Source organism: Amblyomma americanum, chromosome 5, assembly GCF_052857255.1.
Source record: "Amblyomma americanum isolate KBUSLIRL-KWMA chromosome 5, ASM5285725v1, whole genome shotgun sequence".
NCBI classification, from domain to species: Eukaryota; Metazoa; Arthropoda; class Arachnida; order Ixodida; family Ixodidae; genus Amblyomma; species Amblyomma americanum.
In genome coordinates, this window is record NC_135501.1 from 136,552,459 (window position 1) to 136,569,779 (window position 17,321).

At 47.2% G+C, this 17,321-nt stretch overlaps 1 protein-coding gene across 8 annotated transcripts in view; it reads right to left on the reverse strand.

Moving 5' to 3' along the window:
* The window catches only part of LOC144132738 (protein max-like), a 42,078-nt gene that overhangs the window by 2,912 nt on the left and 21,845 nt on the right, over positions 1 to 17,321 (reverse strand). For all 8 annotated transcript variants that reach the window (XM_077665351.1, XM_077665352.1, XM_077665353.1 and 5 more), the window contains one exon: positions 16,251 to 16,374. In XM_077665351.1, the coding sequence (XP_077521477.1) occupies positions 16,251 to 16,374 (124 nt within the window). The remainder of the gene's footprint in view (positions 1 to 16,250; positions 16,375 to 17,321) is intronic.

Below are 17,321 nucleotides of genomic sequence, written 5' to 3' on the forward strand. Positions count from 1 at the left end.
AATATGGCAAGCCAGGAAAGGTGATGGAACATGCACGAGGTGATGGAATGGGCACAATGAAATTAGGCATGCCAGTTTGTGCAAGAAAACTCAACAGAGAAAACTCAACACTGCCACCTTAAATAGCCCATGAAGGACCAGTTGAATGGCTCCTTCCCAGCATTTTGGGTTACTTCCTTCATGTATGGGCTTTCTCTCAGGGGAAATGTATTTGTCAGATGTCTAAGTCTGAATGCTGCAGATGTTTTCTCCTTGGCTTACGTGATCTGGTCTAAGAGCAACTGATGCAAAGCCACAGCACATCCTCTGCTTTTGCGGTTGTAGCTAAAAGGGTTACCCGGCTAGCTTGGAAAAAAAAAAAGATCGACACCCACTGAACAAAATTTACTAACGCTGGCTTTTGCCGTGTTCACACAATTGAAGTATGCAATTAATAGTCGTTGCTGGTTCAGGGCGACAAAATGCTTGCCCCGAGTCATAGTCTGAACTGCACAAAAGAATGTTCTTGGTATTCACCAGGGGAAAAAGCTTAGCTGCTTCGAGCAAGAATATCTAAGAGTTGAAGGCTGCCGAGTAGTCCAGCCCGTCCTGAACTGTGCAGTATGGCGAGCAGCAGATATCTTCCTCCCAACTATATAGATGCTTAGTGGGCTGCATAGCTTTCAGCCATGGCAAGTGTTGGTTAAAAGTATTCCGTTGTTAAGATATTACTCCTGTGAGGGGCACTCTTCAAAATCCAAACTAGCTTACACTTCAGGCTTTTAACACAGCGGTTTCAGTAAGTACAGAAACGATAGGCAAGGTGGTTGAGGCTCCCGAAGTCCTATTTAGTAATGCAGCATGAAGCTTACATTGACCTCCATAATTACAGCAATGCGAAGCATCATGACTGTGCCTCTGCTTTGCAGTCTGCGGCTAATGCCTCCAAACAATTATCAGCCAAAAATAAAAATTATTGCGCAACTACCACTCCATAGCATGGAAGGCTAGGCTGCTGCAGAATAAACGAACCTTAAATTCTACAGCTGAGGCACTCAGCACCGTTTCCACTGCAGCAAGCCTACACACAAAACTATGCGCAGAAAAAGAATACACGAGTGCATTTACTTTCCACATTTGCAGGCGTCCAAACAATAAATTTGCTGTCCACAAAAGTGCACCTAAGTAGAAGCCAGACAATTTAGAAAAGCAACTGTATGTAGACTACTCACAGGAAGACTATGCCAAAATGTGCTCAAGCTACAAGCACAGACCACTGCCACACGGGCAATCTCAATACTCGTTGAAATCGATCTCCACAGAAGTTTTCCCCAGCATGACTGAAACAAGCTGCTGCTAAATGGTTGATTTCAATGCTCACTATGAAGCCTTTGTCCGGTACATCACATGAAGCCAAATGTGCTTCCAACCATCGCAACATGCAGGTGTCAGGCAACCTTGTGCAGCTATGGCCAATGCTAGCCAAATCCATAGCTACTTTCAAAGCACATTCTTTGGCATTTCTGTGGTCATGCGATTTGTTTGTGTGCATTTTCAGCTGAATGTATTAATGGCATCAAGTCTCAAAAGAAAACTGACATTGTTCTTTTCTTCGTCATAGCAGCAGTGCCAGTTGTGCAAGAAGATGGCAAAGTGCTTGCAGCCACGCTGGCAGGCTTCAAACATGCCAAACATTTTTTGTCCACACACCAAAGACTTTGTACCTTTGTATCATTTTTTTATTCTGCTCTCCAGTCGAATTCCATGATAGACTTTGTACCTTCACTTCATTAATTGGCTTTTGAAGATCAGAGCATCAACACTCGCCTTCGACACTGCTTGGAAAGTTCAACCACACTCAGTGTGTCAAGAGGGTTCAGCTCAGTCATACGTGGATATGGCTGCATGGCAGCATCCGATCAGCACAGAATTCAATGAGGACAGGTTGAGTGAAGGTCAAAAGTGCACATGGGACAGCCGTGTATCACGCACGATCTTGGTATGTTAAGACAGTGCCCCCTCTATAATTTCTGTGCATGGGAAAAGGAGAGGCGAACAATGGGAGCCGGCCGTTGGGGCTAGTACGGCCTTTCACCGCCACCGGAGTAGGACGCCCGTCGCATCACCGTCGCTCAGAGAAACGCAGACCGTTCGCAGCAGTTCTGTCGTTGACTTTTCGACTGCGTTCATGCTGTTTCAAGTACAACCAAAACTTTTTTAAAAGGGAGCTCGGGAGCTCTTAACCGGCCCATTTTAGTCGTGTCGTTTGCGGCTATTGCTGTGCAATGCACTCGCGCGTCGTCTGCTGCGCTAATATGACAGCGCACGCCTGCTTGAATCCAATTCGTGAAAAATTGTTCTGTCACCTTTAAGTTCGCTTGTCTGAGGGTCCTTATTTGAAAGCAGTGTTTGGCAGCAGCTAATACTGAAAGCTTGGGTGCTGAAAAAGCTCTGTTGCATGCTGTTTACTCATGTAACAGACGACGCAAGCCGGAAGGGCATGCGCCAAGTAGTACGTACAGCCGCTAGACTGCTTTTAAAGCGATACGTGATCCCACGTTTCCTTCATGGTGTTTTTGAGAGTTACCATTGTCGCCACCGGAGCCACGGTTGGCGCCAGAAAATGTGGAGCTGTGCCATGTTGGCATCATCATTTGATCTGCCGTGCACTTTCTTGCCGCACTGTTTCTCGAGTCACAGTGTTGACGTTCAACTTTGAGCGGTACGCGCGAAAAATGCGCCCTGCTGTCAGTGCAATCAGTTACGTAACGTGGCGCACACCATCTGCCTGAAGAGAGCACTGCGTGGACTACATCAGCGCAACGGGTCTTCAATCCTTCTTTTAATTTTCCATCTCTCGCATTCCTTCCCTTTTTTTCAACTTACGCCTCATGGAACACTTTTCGAATAAAAAAGAAAGGATAGGGGTTCATGTATTCAATAACGGTGCGTTGCGACTCAAAACTTACTCCAAATCGAAAAAAAAAAACAATTATTGTGGTGTCCAACTTCCATATGGTAGGTTCGTGTACTTTTGCGAAAGGGGCTTTTTTGCAAAATGTTTAACTACGTCATGCTTGTCAGTAACATTGAATGCGTAGTTGCAGAGGAGCGCCCTCAGGAAACGAACCGGTTCATGAGCTTAATTAAGCCTGTGCTCGTTGCTGCCATCACTCTTGCACTTAGCAACTCTGAGGCACAAATAGCTGGGACAGCGTGCTGTACTAATGTAGCTGATCTTCCTGCAGGGCACGGTCAGCAAGAGCTCTTACTGTGTCGAGAACGAAGAGAAGTTGATCTGACGGGTAGAGCAGCCCATCTAGGTCTTGGCTGCGGGCGAACTGAAGGAGTGGCTGGTTGCTAACCGTCTTCGTAAACGAAGTAATTAAGGTTCTCGCATACTATATGCTCGCCGACAACTCGTGCAATGTAACCACTCACATAAGCGGTAGCCGAGTTCTGAAGCGATGGCAGGCACTGTGGCAAAATTGTGATACAGTAGAATCGCGTTACAACGAACTTCACGGGACCGCCGAATTTAAATCGTTATTTTGAAATATCGTAGTACTGAAAAACCATTCTTTTCATGTCAGTAATGCATCACAAGAACTAAAATTACGTACCTTTGCAGCAGATTTAAGTGTTGGTAAGCAAATAATAAACGATAACGCTGGGCACAGTTTAACTACAATTTATTGCTTGAAGAAGTCTGTTATCTTCTGGCGAGTAGACGAAAAGTACTGCAGGACGAACGCCTCCACATCCTCGACCTTCCTGTGCACGTCATCGGGGACATCTTTGCAGCGCCCGAGGAATGATCGGGTCTTCTCTAGAAAGACTAGGACATCCGAGCCCGAAACAATCTCTTCCTCTTCGTGCGCTGATCCAGTGTCTGCATCGTCTTCGTCGCTACTACATTCTTCTTGCTCACGCACTTGATTCACGATGTCTTCGGTGGTGAGCTCCGCGGATGTAGCCGCCGCGCTGTCGCTATCCACATAATTCGAAAGTCGTTGTCCACGGTAGTTGCCCAGCCGCAGACGTTTTCTTGAGGGAGCCAGTTGCGACTCTCGATGTAGTTTTATGATCTTGTCCTGATCTTTGAGCATCGTTGCCATTGTTGACGGTGTAATGTCAAGCTCCCTGCACAAGTCCGTTTGCTTTTTTTCAGCAGCTGCGACAGAATGTCCGCTTTTTCTTTAAGCGAAAACTGGCGTCGCTTCTTTTTAACGCGGGGGCCAGGAGAACTCATTGTCAGCAAAGCTAATGCACAACACAATCACAGCGCCGATAACTTTGCAGATCCTAAGGTTCGCTGTCGACGTGATGACACTGCGCTGAATAGGCTTAAGACTACTGCGCAGTATTTGACCACACGCTGGATGGATGATAATGGTCCTACCCTTTGTATCGGGCGGCAGCTTGCGCCGCCTAGTCTATATTCATTCAACGCGACACTCGTGTGATGGCGATACCGCTGGGGCTGTATCCGTTGCAACGAGGGCTGCGTTCCAATAGTCCCAAGTAGACGGCTACTTATTTTATAGACGTCTAGCCGGACAGCCGCCATCTTGGGACGCGTTCCATTTCTCGGCGAAGCAGTCTCAGTCTCATAAGACTGCTTCGCCGAAGTCCACATCGATGCAGGCTAACTTGCTGTCTAAAGATGGCGGAGCTGGTGTACGCGGATGAGCGAGTCGTGCTCTTGCGGGCGTAGGAGTGTACACAGAGTACAGGAAAGGAAAAATGTGAGTCATTTCATTAGGTTATTTGGCACGCAAACTGTGGCTAATTAATCTTCGTGGACGTGCGATTCCTAGCAGTGAATCACGCAGGAGAAAATCGTGCAGTTGAGTGCTTTGCTACAGCAGCGGACGCTGTAGGTCTGTTTACGTGATCCGGCATCTGACGATGCCGGATCTTAATTAGCACTGATTTTAGAGAATACTCGTCGCTGTCGTTGGTTTCCTCGACGGGCGTTAAGACGGCTGGCGTGACGGTTAACAAATGTGTCCATCTGTTGCTGTATTAGTTGCATCAACTCTTTCGCGTGCATTCTTTTTTATCTCTACACTCTCAGAAAAAATACACCGGCATGTTGCGAATTGATTTTAGTCTTTGCAGGATTAAAGATCGCTGCTGTATTTAAGTCTCTCGCTGTCTCCGAGTGCCACGTACGGCAGACAGCAGGTTTAATGTCACGTATGCGTTTTCCTGTTGCAGTATATATTAGCCGTATCGCATTTCGCGCAAATTGATTACAGTCTTTCGTATTCTTTCTTATGTTTACAGGACCGTCTGGACGAGCACGTTCGAGGAGCATGTACACCTTAGCATCAATAATAAAAGAATAATCTCATATCTCTTTAGCGTCGTCTTCGGGGAGCGGCCCCGTCTGCTACAAGTAGACTGACCAATAGGCACATCCACCAGTCCGGTTTATGCGCAAAGTCATTGCAGAAGAAATGTGTAAACTTGTTGAAAACACGTTTTTAATTATCGTTATTGCTCAGTTTGTGAAAAATAGCACAACTGTTCATAAGCTTTAGTTACATTATTATGCCGCGAGGCGGCGTGAGCAGTAGACAAGTTCCAATACATGGACATGTAGACTGCTTCCTAGACGTCTTGTTAGACGTCTAGAGTATTGGAACGCAGCCAAGTTCCCCAGCGCATAGCTGATGCTTCGGATGATGATGACAGGCGTCAGCTTCAGAGATTTGGTACGGAACTTCGACGGAACTTCGGAATAACGAAGCGTCTTGCGACGAATGCGAGATTAAATTACTTACGTTATTCTGAAATATTCGGAAATTTGAAATTCGTAGTACTGAAAAGTTTTTTACATTGAATGTATAGGCATTTTGGCGGGGATTTAAAAAAAAATTCGTAAATCTAAAAATTTCGTTAATCTGATGTTCGTAGTAACGAGATTTTACTGTAGTAAGTCTCTGAAGCACCAATCTTTCTCTCAACAATCTGGGTGCTGCTTGCACAGTCGACATCGGGAGGCTTTGGAGCTGAAGTAGAAGTTGGTTGCGCAGAAGAGACGAGATCAGCGGGTATGAGCCTTGACATCGAAGCACATTCTTTGTGGGCAATTAGACACGGCGATCATGGCCTTCAGTAGCTTTCCAAGACCTGACAGTGCAGCCCAAACATCCAACATGTCGTTACACCCGGATGACATTCGCAAACTGCCAAACAGGGATTCAATTGGATCGCTGTTGGAATTTTCGGGTGGCAATGAAAAAGAACTTCTCTTCTGTCAGCAGATATTTGACACACGCCTCTGTAGTATAGGTAGTGAGCAGAATCGCCTGATATATACGACTCGTCTATGAGAAATTCATGGGTATGCCCACATCTTTTTCTTTCTAGCACTTCTAAATACATAGGGACAGATTGCATGCGGAATACGAACTTGAAAAAGCCCCAGGAAAGCATGAATGCAATTAAACCAGCATGTAAACGCGAAAGAAAGAATCGTACTGCGCGCGGACGATCAGCGCCAGCCCAGCTTCGCGTATTTTCAAAGAGAGCGGAGGCACCCGACGCGCCAGACGTATCTACTCACAGCGCCGCCATGCGGCAGCCGCAAGCGGCGGCCGAGCCGGCGCCTGAGGAGAGCGTTCGCAGAGGCACAGAAAGTATAGAGGAGGCACTGGTTAAGGCTTATAAAGTACACTTGCATAAGGCAATCCACATATGACACAACAGGAAATACCTAATCAGCATTCAATAAACAAAAAACCCCCAAATCAGTTGTACACCTGTTATTCAGGTGGCCCTAGCAAGTGACCTAACAATCCACTTCAGCCACAGAGATATATGACAAGGCTTTAAAAAGAAAGAATGTTGCCTCAGCCTGCAGCACTACGTACAGCAGCATTCGTTTCAGCCACAGCTAAGCAAGGTAGAATGAAAGATTGGTTGTTATGGTTGGTATGTGGGGCGACGTGGTTTTCAAGGAACGTTGAAGCCAGGGCCCAAGCACTAATTGAAAGGAACGTTCAAAGGACTTTTTTTGACAGGAGAGAATAATAATAATAATAATTGGCTTTGGGTGAAGGAAATGGCGCAGTATCTGTCTCATATTTCGTTGGACACCTGAACCGCGCTGTAAGGGAAGGGATGCAGGAGGGAGTGAAAGAATAAAGGAAGAAAGAGGTCAAGGAGAGAATAGGAATACTGAAAATTGTATTTATGTTATTTACAAGAAGCTCAGATAACGAGTGCAGAGACACTAGTCTTTACAAGAGAATGAGCTCCACAAGTCAACATCTAGCAAGATCAAGTAAATCCATACACTTCAATTCCATGCCTGACAACCTGGCGAGATTAAAAATCAAGATTTTTTTTATCCGCGCCAAGGGGGGGGGGTCTTTTTCTTGATGTCAAATTCGTTCCTTGATGTCAAATTCAGAAGTATAAGATTTTAAAAGCTTCTGCAACTACCGTATCTACTTTCATATTAAGGCTTCAAAAAGGGATGCACAGCTAGTGCATATCCCTAGTGCTTTTTCGAACCGATGTGGACCTTTATGTCTGACTTGCCACCACGTGAAATGCTTGCGTCACATGCACACGTGGTGCAAAATCCGAACTTCCCCCCTTTCTTCGACGGCATGAAACATGGGAACTCCTTGGTGTACGATCTCAAAAACGCTTGGGAGCACTGTCACAACTTCGACGCAGCCATATCACCGCAAAGCCGCTACAATGATGAAACGACAGTCACAATGCGCCGTACATGGCAGTTCGCCACACAATAAGAAAGACAGGCGGCCAGTCTAACATGGAAGTCCAAACCCGTGAACAAAGGCCAATGCGGCAAGGTTTCCGGTGGCGATGCAAGGTTGGCGGTACCTAGGCTTTGGATATGCATTCGTGGCCTCCCGAGAAATGACAGAAGTTACTGCAACGTCGCAGCTGCTAATGATATCCTAAAAATATCACTCCCTCTCGTGGCGGCGTCAATATATATTTGCAAATAAATTTTTGGCCCGTAAGATTTCAGGCAAGATTCACAAAATCGTAGGACGGGTCAAAATTCATACTTGTTACGGAAAAATTGGAAGTGCTGGCAGATATGCAATTCCACCTATAGTCCACCCATCCTGCATTAGGCACAGGTCATGTATATCAGTGCTGCCCCCTAGTGCCCCAAGGAGTTCCTTAGTCAAAGGTGGGCTAGTGCACAGGCATGTGTCTGGAAATTCCCAGCACATGCAGTCACACTATCACCCTAATTGGTGGCCACAGCGTAGCAAGCCCACTGGTGACCATGCCAGTGTGCTCTGCCAGGCTGGCACTTAACACTGCTGCTGGTCCGTGCTCTGCACACAGCCACACCTAGTTCCTGTACACGCACATTCCATGCCAAGTTGTAATCTTTAGTAGGAGAGACTGCTGTGCATTGGCAAATCCACCCCGCTTCTCTAGCAGGCCCTGTCATATTAGGGGTTCAACGCTTCGAGCTCCACATGCCTATGAGAGGCACATGCCAAGTTGTTATCTTTAGTAGGAGAGACTGCTGTGCATTGGCAAATCCACCCCGCTTCTCTAGCAGGCCCTGTCATATTAGGGGTTCAACGCTTCGAGCTCCACATGCCTATGAGAGGCACCATAGTGGGAGGCTCTGGATGAGTAACGACCGCAAGGGGTTCCTTAATGTGCGTTGACATGCATAGCACACAGGCACTAGGCACTTTTGTGTTCTCCCTCTATCAAGGTTCGGCTGCTGCAGCTGGAATATGGCCCCACAACCTTGGGTTTGGCAGACCAATTCCAATGTCACTGAGCCCCTTCAGTGAGTACCTGAACAAAAAATTTGCTCTGGTTTAGCTCTGGTTAAACCTGGAGTGACACGATAGCTACAGCTGCCCGGGTGGAACTTGCTCAGTTGAATTGCAAAGTCAGTCTTTTGCCACTCCGTTTCGATGGGCGTTCCTTCTTCATCTTCATCCCACTTGACACTGCGCATGTGCACAGCTGTGGCAGCTCGGTTTCGCCGCCGCGCCACCGGTAGCGGCAGCTGCTTCGCACCACATGGCTGGTAACGTGATCAGCCATGGCGCCGTGCCGCCGGCAGCTGCTCCGCACCACGTGGCTAACCACACGACAGCATGGCGGCGCAGCCACAGGGTGGCGGTGCTGCCATGCTGAAGGCTCGAAATGCTACCGTAATGTAGCTGTTGCTACAAAAACAAAAAAAGTTTCATGAGGCTACAAAAGGCACTCAAGAGCAACTAAGATTGGAGACCCATGTGGAGATAGCAGGACTGCAATGGCCCCCCCCCCTCGAGAAACTAGACCAAGTCTATTGTTTGAAGTGGCTATTTACATTTTAGTCTGCGATATCACTACCTAGACTAGCACAGACACGAAATATACAGGCTTCGCTTAGCAGCTGCATGTAACCACATGCACACATGAAGTAGCGTCACAAGAACTGCAACCAAGTGTTTAAAACAATGACACAGCTACTTCGTCTCTTTGGCCTTGTAATCAGCTAAGGCACAATTTCTCAAGTTCTGCCCGATTAAGAGTTTTACAAAAAAAAAAAAAGAGTTATGACTAAGATGGCATGCGGAATCAGCCTCACAGGGTGCGCAGAGAAAAAAAAAAAAAGCTATGCGGTTAGCAATCATTTTTCCAGCATTAAAGACGAGTGGAATTGACAGTGAGGACTACACATATTCTTCAGCTGTTAGGCTGTGTTGCCCCTCCCGTCTCCTCTCCTCCATCGTTTCAATGAAAAAGAATGAACCATGGGCTGTGATTACATATAGGGACACTGGTCTTAAGACTACCTTTCTTGTTTAAGGACAAACCTTGATTAAATGGTGTAGTCTCGGGCAGTTTATCAAGACAATTTCAAACATTTAATTCGTTTCAAGATATGTCAATCAGTTCTCAAGGCAACTGACAACCGTTTTCTATTGTTTGTAGCCAAAATGGTGATAAATGGCCCAGCAAAACAATTATTTTTAGAGTGCAAATAGACAGCCCAATTAGTACAGAAATACAATGCTCGAAGTGGATTTCTGACATAGCCATGGCAAGATTTCACAACCAGTGAATTTTGGTCAGAGCAGCCACCAAGCAGTTGTAATTAGAACACAATTATGCAAGTAAACGTTTGAAAATTTGCTCCCAAAGTAGTACGTAAATGATACTATAATCCATGCTGAAAAATAAGATTACAAATCTAGCTGCTCCCAATGACGTGAGACCGCAAAACAGCATGGAGTCTGAAATTTCAGTTTTGAGAAAAATCACAAAATACGGACCTTGTACCCCAAACTATGTTCACTGAAGTTATGATAGAAGCATCAGGAATAATGTATTTTTCTGCGCCAATTCCAAATATGCAGATTACTTTCATGTTGAACAAACCCTTCCTTTGTTTTTAACGGTTATGTAAGCCTGGTAAAATACAGCACACAATGTGCATTATGCTTTCCTTCATTATTTATTCATTCTTTCAAAGAAATGCTTTCCTGCACAACCTATTAACTTGGAAGCACTAGCTGAACAATCAACCAATTTCATATGGTGATACCCCTTGCGTATCGTGACATCATTTCCCCATTTCACTGAGATTTCTGCAGAGTGTCAACCTTCGCACATTTACTGTAGTTTTCAGAAGGCAAAATTTCACCACGATGCCGCATTCCTATGCACTATTACATTCAAAGCAAGTATACCATGCAGTATTTCGAAGTGGCGCCTATCGCAACATAACAATGTAGCAGCCACTGCTATAGGCTCACATTACTCGACCCTAGCACCAGTCACTGGCTCTCATCACTCCACACCAACCGACACAAGTCACCTGACCTACATCACCGCATGCAATGGCCAGCTTTCTGTCTGCACCTCTTGGTCGCTCGTAGATGCTGCCAATAAACTACAGTCGAGCCCACATATAACGGCCCCACTTGAGACGAACTTTCAGTTATAACGAACGGGACCTGCGCGACCGTCAAAATATACACTGTTTCAATGGCACCAATCACACTTATAACGAACGTCATTAAGCCGTGCTGATCGGTTACAGCGAACGGACGGTGTAAACCCGGTTCCGTGATGCAAAATAACGTGCCTCCAACCCCTTTGTGCGACCCCCCCCCCCCCCCCCCCCCCCCCCCCCCGAGACTCATCGCAGGCCAACTGACCGCCACGTTTCGCACCGCTCTCAAGCAAGCTACACTTCCTCGCCGATGCGCCTTCCAACATCGCCCTCCCGCCACTCCTCACAACTTCGCTCCCCCCTCCTCACTCTCTTGCAACTCCACGCGTGGCCTACGCGATAAACCACGCCGTCGCCGGTGCAGATTGCGGAGGCCATGCCCCCGGAAGCAGGCCTGCCGTGGGAGCCAAGAGGTGGCTGCACTGATGCTCACGGACGCCCCTCATTGGTCTCTCCGCTGGCGCTGTGTGTCTATCTTTAGCTTCATTGGCTTGATTGCCGCCTGTGCACGTTGCATGTCTACCTCATCGCGCGCTTTTGTCACTCTTTGTTGTGGTGCGGACATTTCGATGGCTTCGTTAAAATCTCGGGCCCTGGTTGTAATTCGGGATGGCGTACGGGAACACCATGCCCATTTCCATTGTGTCAGTGGTAGAGATGATAAAAGCGGCCTGGGCAGAGGCGACGGCCACTGGCGAGCGGAACTGCTTCCGCAAGGCCGGCTTCGTCGACACAGTGTCTGATGCCGAGCCTGATGCTTCGGAAGACGACCAGCCTGGGGGCGATTTGTGGCTACGCGTAGTCGACTCCGACATGGAGGGTCATGACATTGGTTGGAATGATTTTATTTCTGTCGATAATGACGCCGACACCGCGGAACCTCGCACGGACAAGGGCATCATTTCTGGAGTGCAGGACGAGAGTGATGAGTAGGAATCAGATGAGGATGAAAGTTCGGAGCCAGCACCCATAAGCACGCCTTTAGCAATGAACTACATAGCCTCAGACAGCTTGCCTATGCCAAGGGCCTCGGCAATAGCACACTTCTGCTTTAAATAAACTGGAAACCTCCCTCATCGGATCTGCGCTGCAGGAACAGACATCCAACGGACTTTTTCGCAAAGAAAAAATTTTGTGTTTTGACAAGCAGCTGTCTTTAAAGCTGTGGTCCACTTACTACGAACTTCGGGATATAACGAACGGACGCCGCGTGACGCTCATGTTCGTTATAAGTGGGCTCGACTGTATAATGAAACAGTTTATAATGAAATAATGAATATAAAGAAGGAATGATGATTCCCCTTGGAAGCTCTGTTAGCATGGGCTATAATGAAGCAACGGCTATAACGCTGTTGTCGGCTATAATTGCCGGGCCCCCTTCAACTCTGTTATAATGAGCTTCTACTGTAGTGGGTTTTCTGTCAGCTTTTTCTCGCAATTCCCTTGAGGTAATCGCAGCCAATGAAAGCTTCAATCATTCGTGTTTGATGCCCCCGCCCGATTGTACATCCATAAGCCAGTTCACGGTCCAACGCCTCATAATTCGAACGTCAGATAATTCAAACTTTCATCAGATAGTTTGCTATTCCGCTGTTGCATTTCTTTATATTGGAGTCACTCCACTTCACGCCGGCAAAATTTTCAAAATGGCAACACCTATCACCATCCAAAAGCGGTGGGAAATGCAAGTTAACAAGTAAGAAGCGCTCACTTTGACATGCGACTCGGGGCAGCCGATCACAAGGCTACATCTCTGCTTCTGTTTTTGAAGTTTTTTCTTGTCGCCAAAAAAAAAGGGGAGGGGGGGTCAAATTTTGTCGGAAAGACAGCCAGGCAACTACACTTTCAAATCAGTCCAAATGGACCACATTACAGCCTGGTTATGAAATGCGAAGCCACGTAAAATGGGCATACTTTGAAGTATTCACACGAGTTTCTGCAGAGGCAGTGTGCTCATTTGACAATTTTTCGAAATCTACGCCATTCTCTAGTCACCAAACTTCACCTGTGGGAGGAAAAGAGCACTGCAGCACTGAATATGACAAAAATGAAAAATCTCTTGCTCCCTATGCCGATGTTTGTTCAGAAGCAGAGGACAATTTATTGCACACAAAACTAGACTCAATTAAAAATTTTTTTGCCAGTTGATTCGAACTCATGATGTCCTCAGTAAAAAGGACGGGTTGCCACTGTTTTGAAGTGAATATGAGTGTCGCATAGCCTCTGGAATCCGTGCGCAAAAACTGATGTCACCGAAAGCATTTTTACTTGTGAAATCAGCGGACAATGGCGAAACCTATAATTCATTTTCTGGCCTTGTCTAGCTTATAAAAGCTCCGGTTTTGGTGAGAGTGGTCTTTTTGCTATGAAAACGCAATATAGTAAAAGCTCGTTAATTCGAACTTCACGAGACCGGGAAAAAAGTTTGAATTATCTGATGTTCGAATTATCTAATGGACTCAAAAAGCTGACAAGAACCATTTGCATTACGGTATATGTACCGTATTTACTCGTGTAACGAACCCACTCGCATAATGAACCCATCCACCCCCCGATGTCTGCCTAAGAACAGCACACTTCTTGACAGTGCGCCAAGATGTTGCGCAGCGATAACATCAGGGTGTGTTTGCCTTTTGACATAAGCTCTAGAAAGGGGGGGGGGGGGGGGGGGGGGGGGGAGTGAACTTGGCAGAGTGCCAGCGCTTGTCTGGTTGTGCAAGCCTCGTTTTCAGTATGATTGCCTCATCGTACCATGGGCAATTGGGGCGGATGCCGTCTACTGCCACTTAAATCGTTGGAACGCGCAATAGCAGCAAACGCCTTTTGCAGTGAACAATGCTAAATGCCGGTGTCATGACCGCGGCTGACCGCGTGCTTCCGACCGCGTGCTTCCGTTGGCGACTGATGGGTGGAAGGATGGATGACACTCGCTAAGAAAAAGAAGTTTTTTGCACATATTTTGTAGTGCCCGTCCGACGTCCTAGCCTTTCATGGGCATTGGCTGGGACCGCGCCGACAGTACTTATCCGTAATTCCGAATTAACGAGTATTTAGTTGCGAGTTTCAGAGGCTGCGTGGAAAAGTGGGTAGGTAGCTGCCAACGCGACCACCAACCCCGACCCTCCGGCACTGCCGGCCGCTGCACCGGTAATGGCGCCATTTAGGCTTTACCCACTCTTCCACCGTTTCATCTGGTTCCATCTTCTGTCCCCGTTTAGCACGTGTGTCGCCTTTAACTATGCGGAGGTGGGTTTTTTTTTTTTGGCCACGTGCTGTGTGCCAAGGCGCCCAGACACGGTGGCGCGTAGTTCGAATGATCCGTAGCGGAACCGACTTGCTTTCGAATTAACGGGCTTTTTTATACTGAGACCTCTATGGAGCTTGGCCGGACCAAGTAGTGTAGTTCGAATTATCCGGAAATTCGAATTATCGAGGTTCGAATTAACGAGCTTTCACTGTATATGCTATCGATGCAAGCCAACTTCTCATCCTCATCGTCCCTATGCTGTGAGGGATGCTATGCAAACCCAGCGGACTTCTGTTCACAATAGGAGTAACAGCTCAGCATCTTTTATCTCTGTGATTAAGCGTGCCCAAGATCGTGAATCACAAGGGTAACACAGCCAGGCAGCTGGTCACTGACCACTATATTGTGATGACTTCACATCACTGATCTCTTCAGCCAATCTGAGGAACTATGGAAAACGACACCATGGGACACAATGTTAGTTTACATGCAGCTTTTCATGATAACAGCGTCCACAACAGCCGGTGTTTTGTGGTGTGTTTGGAATAAAGATTGCACGTTCACATCCTGCGTTCTCTGTGAATATGGAAATGTAATAAACTGGTGTGCAGTGCGCAACATTTTCACAGCTGGTGACATTAGAATGGAACATGATTCAGGTTTGTACAACATGTACAGTACTTACAAGTCAGTGCCCATCTGCATTTTCTTTAGGAGCAGTGGTGGCACTGATATTGTGACGGAATAGAAGACGACGAATTGTGCAGTGGCGCGGGCAGGAGAGCTCAAACCATGCCGTCTGCCATGAACTCATTCTGTAATTATCTGTCATCTCATCTCATTCATCTGCTTGCTGTCACGTAACATTTGGTGTCAGGTGCGGGGTCATCATTGCCATCCTGGTCCCGGAGCTTCAGCGTCCTCCACCTGCCGTGGTCATCTGCCGTATGCACCCTGCCCCAGCTGTGCCCCAGCCCGCCGGACCTGAACAGATTTTGCCGCTCACCCCAGCCCCGTCTCCCACCTAGACCACAAGACACGACGAACTGCTGAAGTTGCCGCTACCAGAATGACCCGACTGACCCGAGACGGTGCCCACACGAGAGGACACCGCCCTCTGCCCCTGCTGTTCGGTGCGTCCAAGGACCTCGGCCGTCTGCTCCTGGCACCCTGCGGACCAGATACTTCATGGACTAGGACTCGTTCGCCGATCCTCTCATCCACCGTGGCGGCAAGCCCTTCACTTCCTTCTAATTCAAACATTTTTCATGCCCATCATCATCTACAGCCCTTCATCTTCAGTGCTGATCTTCTCAATCGCGATCGGGATGATCCCCCGGACGCCCTGGGTAGTGTGACAGAATAGAAGACTAATTGTGCAATGGCGTGGACAAGAGTGCTCGCAACAGGCCATCCGCCCTTAAATCATCCTGTAACCATCTGTCATCTCATCTCACTCATCGGCTTGCTGTATTACTCTGTGTTGTTAAGCGCAGGATGCTGGCCAATGAGCTGCACTGGGCACCTCACTCCAGGACTCGCTGGCAGCAAGTCATGGTTCCCTATGTGGACACCTGGCAGTATTGCTACGACCACAGTGACTCGCCAGTGAACACACCCTCCCACACCACTTGCAACAAGACGCGCCAAAAAGCAGTTTTCCTCCAGCAGAATAACTTCTACACTACTTACTCCAAGTTTGGCACACAGATGAAGACAAAGCTGCTCCCTGGACATGTTCACCGTCTTGGAGGTGTACGATGTGTGCATGCACTACACTTTTATTACCTGGTGAGACATGTGCAAACCTTTGTGTGTGGACAAGTGCATTACCTTGGACACTGGAGGCAGCTCATTACATTACAAGATCACCTCCTTCCATCTACACACTACCTCTCACTTTCCTTCCTTCTCTCTTTTTCCTTGTATGAAGAGGCAGCTGGACAGAAACACCTTCCTCCTACTGCCCTCTCCACTCTTTGTGTGCCACCTCAACAAACAGGGCAGGCATGCAATGCATCGACAGCGGAAACTGGTGCAGCGTACTTTGTTCCTCGAGAAGCTTGTTCTGCCGCTTGAGGTCCTCAATGTCCTGCAGGTGTGCAGTGTTCTTGCGCCGCATAGACTGGATGTAGTCGGCAGCCTTCTTCAGGATCTGGGCCCGTGATGCCTAAGCAAGGGGAAAGAGGGGACAACCAATGATGCAAAGGCTACTACACGCTGGAGCATGAAACATTTCCCTCCAAGTTGCATGTGCCAGTAGATAATAGACATGAAAGTGCCAATTTTCATCACAATTTGGCCAAATCAGGAGGGCCAAAAATATGCGAGTCTATGCAGGGCCAGACCAACAAGGACAATGGCATAGCCTGATGCCAAGTAGGGCCAATCACGAAATGCACACGTGATGACACTAGATGCAGCAGAGTTCATCTCTCCCAAAAGACTTGGTTTTTCTATTTGGGATCATTTATACTGCTGCATCTTTCAGGAATACCCATAGAGTTCCAATTATAACTTCTCCAGTCCAGACACTAGTGGAACTTCCCGCAACATACCAAAGCATTCCATTCTTAAAAAGCAGTTATTGAAAACTTTATAACCTGACTGTAAAAAGCTAGGGTAGCACTATAAATCGATTGGTAAGACCAGCTGTAACAGCGCCAGAAAAGGGGCACTGGCAGTAAAGGTTTTTCACCACCACCACCAGCTGTATGTCACAAAGCTACACAAACAGCACCCAGAAACCGCATGCACAGGTAGACAACTTTCCATATTTTTTTTTCTACCTGAGAACAGCAAAACTTGAGACATTCACAGTGACCAGTAAAATGTTCCAGTAATAGCTACAGAACCACATCCCTGAGGAGCATATGCATGCACTGCATTCAGCACTTGCTAACCCTCCTGCCCAACATATCAGCACCTAAAACAGACACTGCAGCACACATGGGCACAAACAAAAATGAAGTGTGCACACTGCACTTGGACGAGCCGTATCCACTAAAATCACAACATTGCCTAGCCTCAAACTATTGCACAACAACATGCACAATAAAAAATGCATGCTTCAGCAATTTTGGGCCAGTTGCATATCAACACGTGGTGGGTAAAATA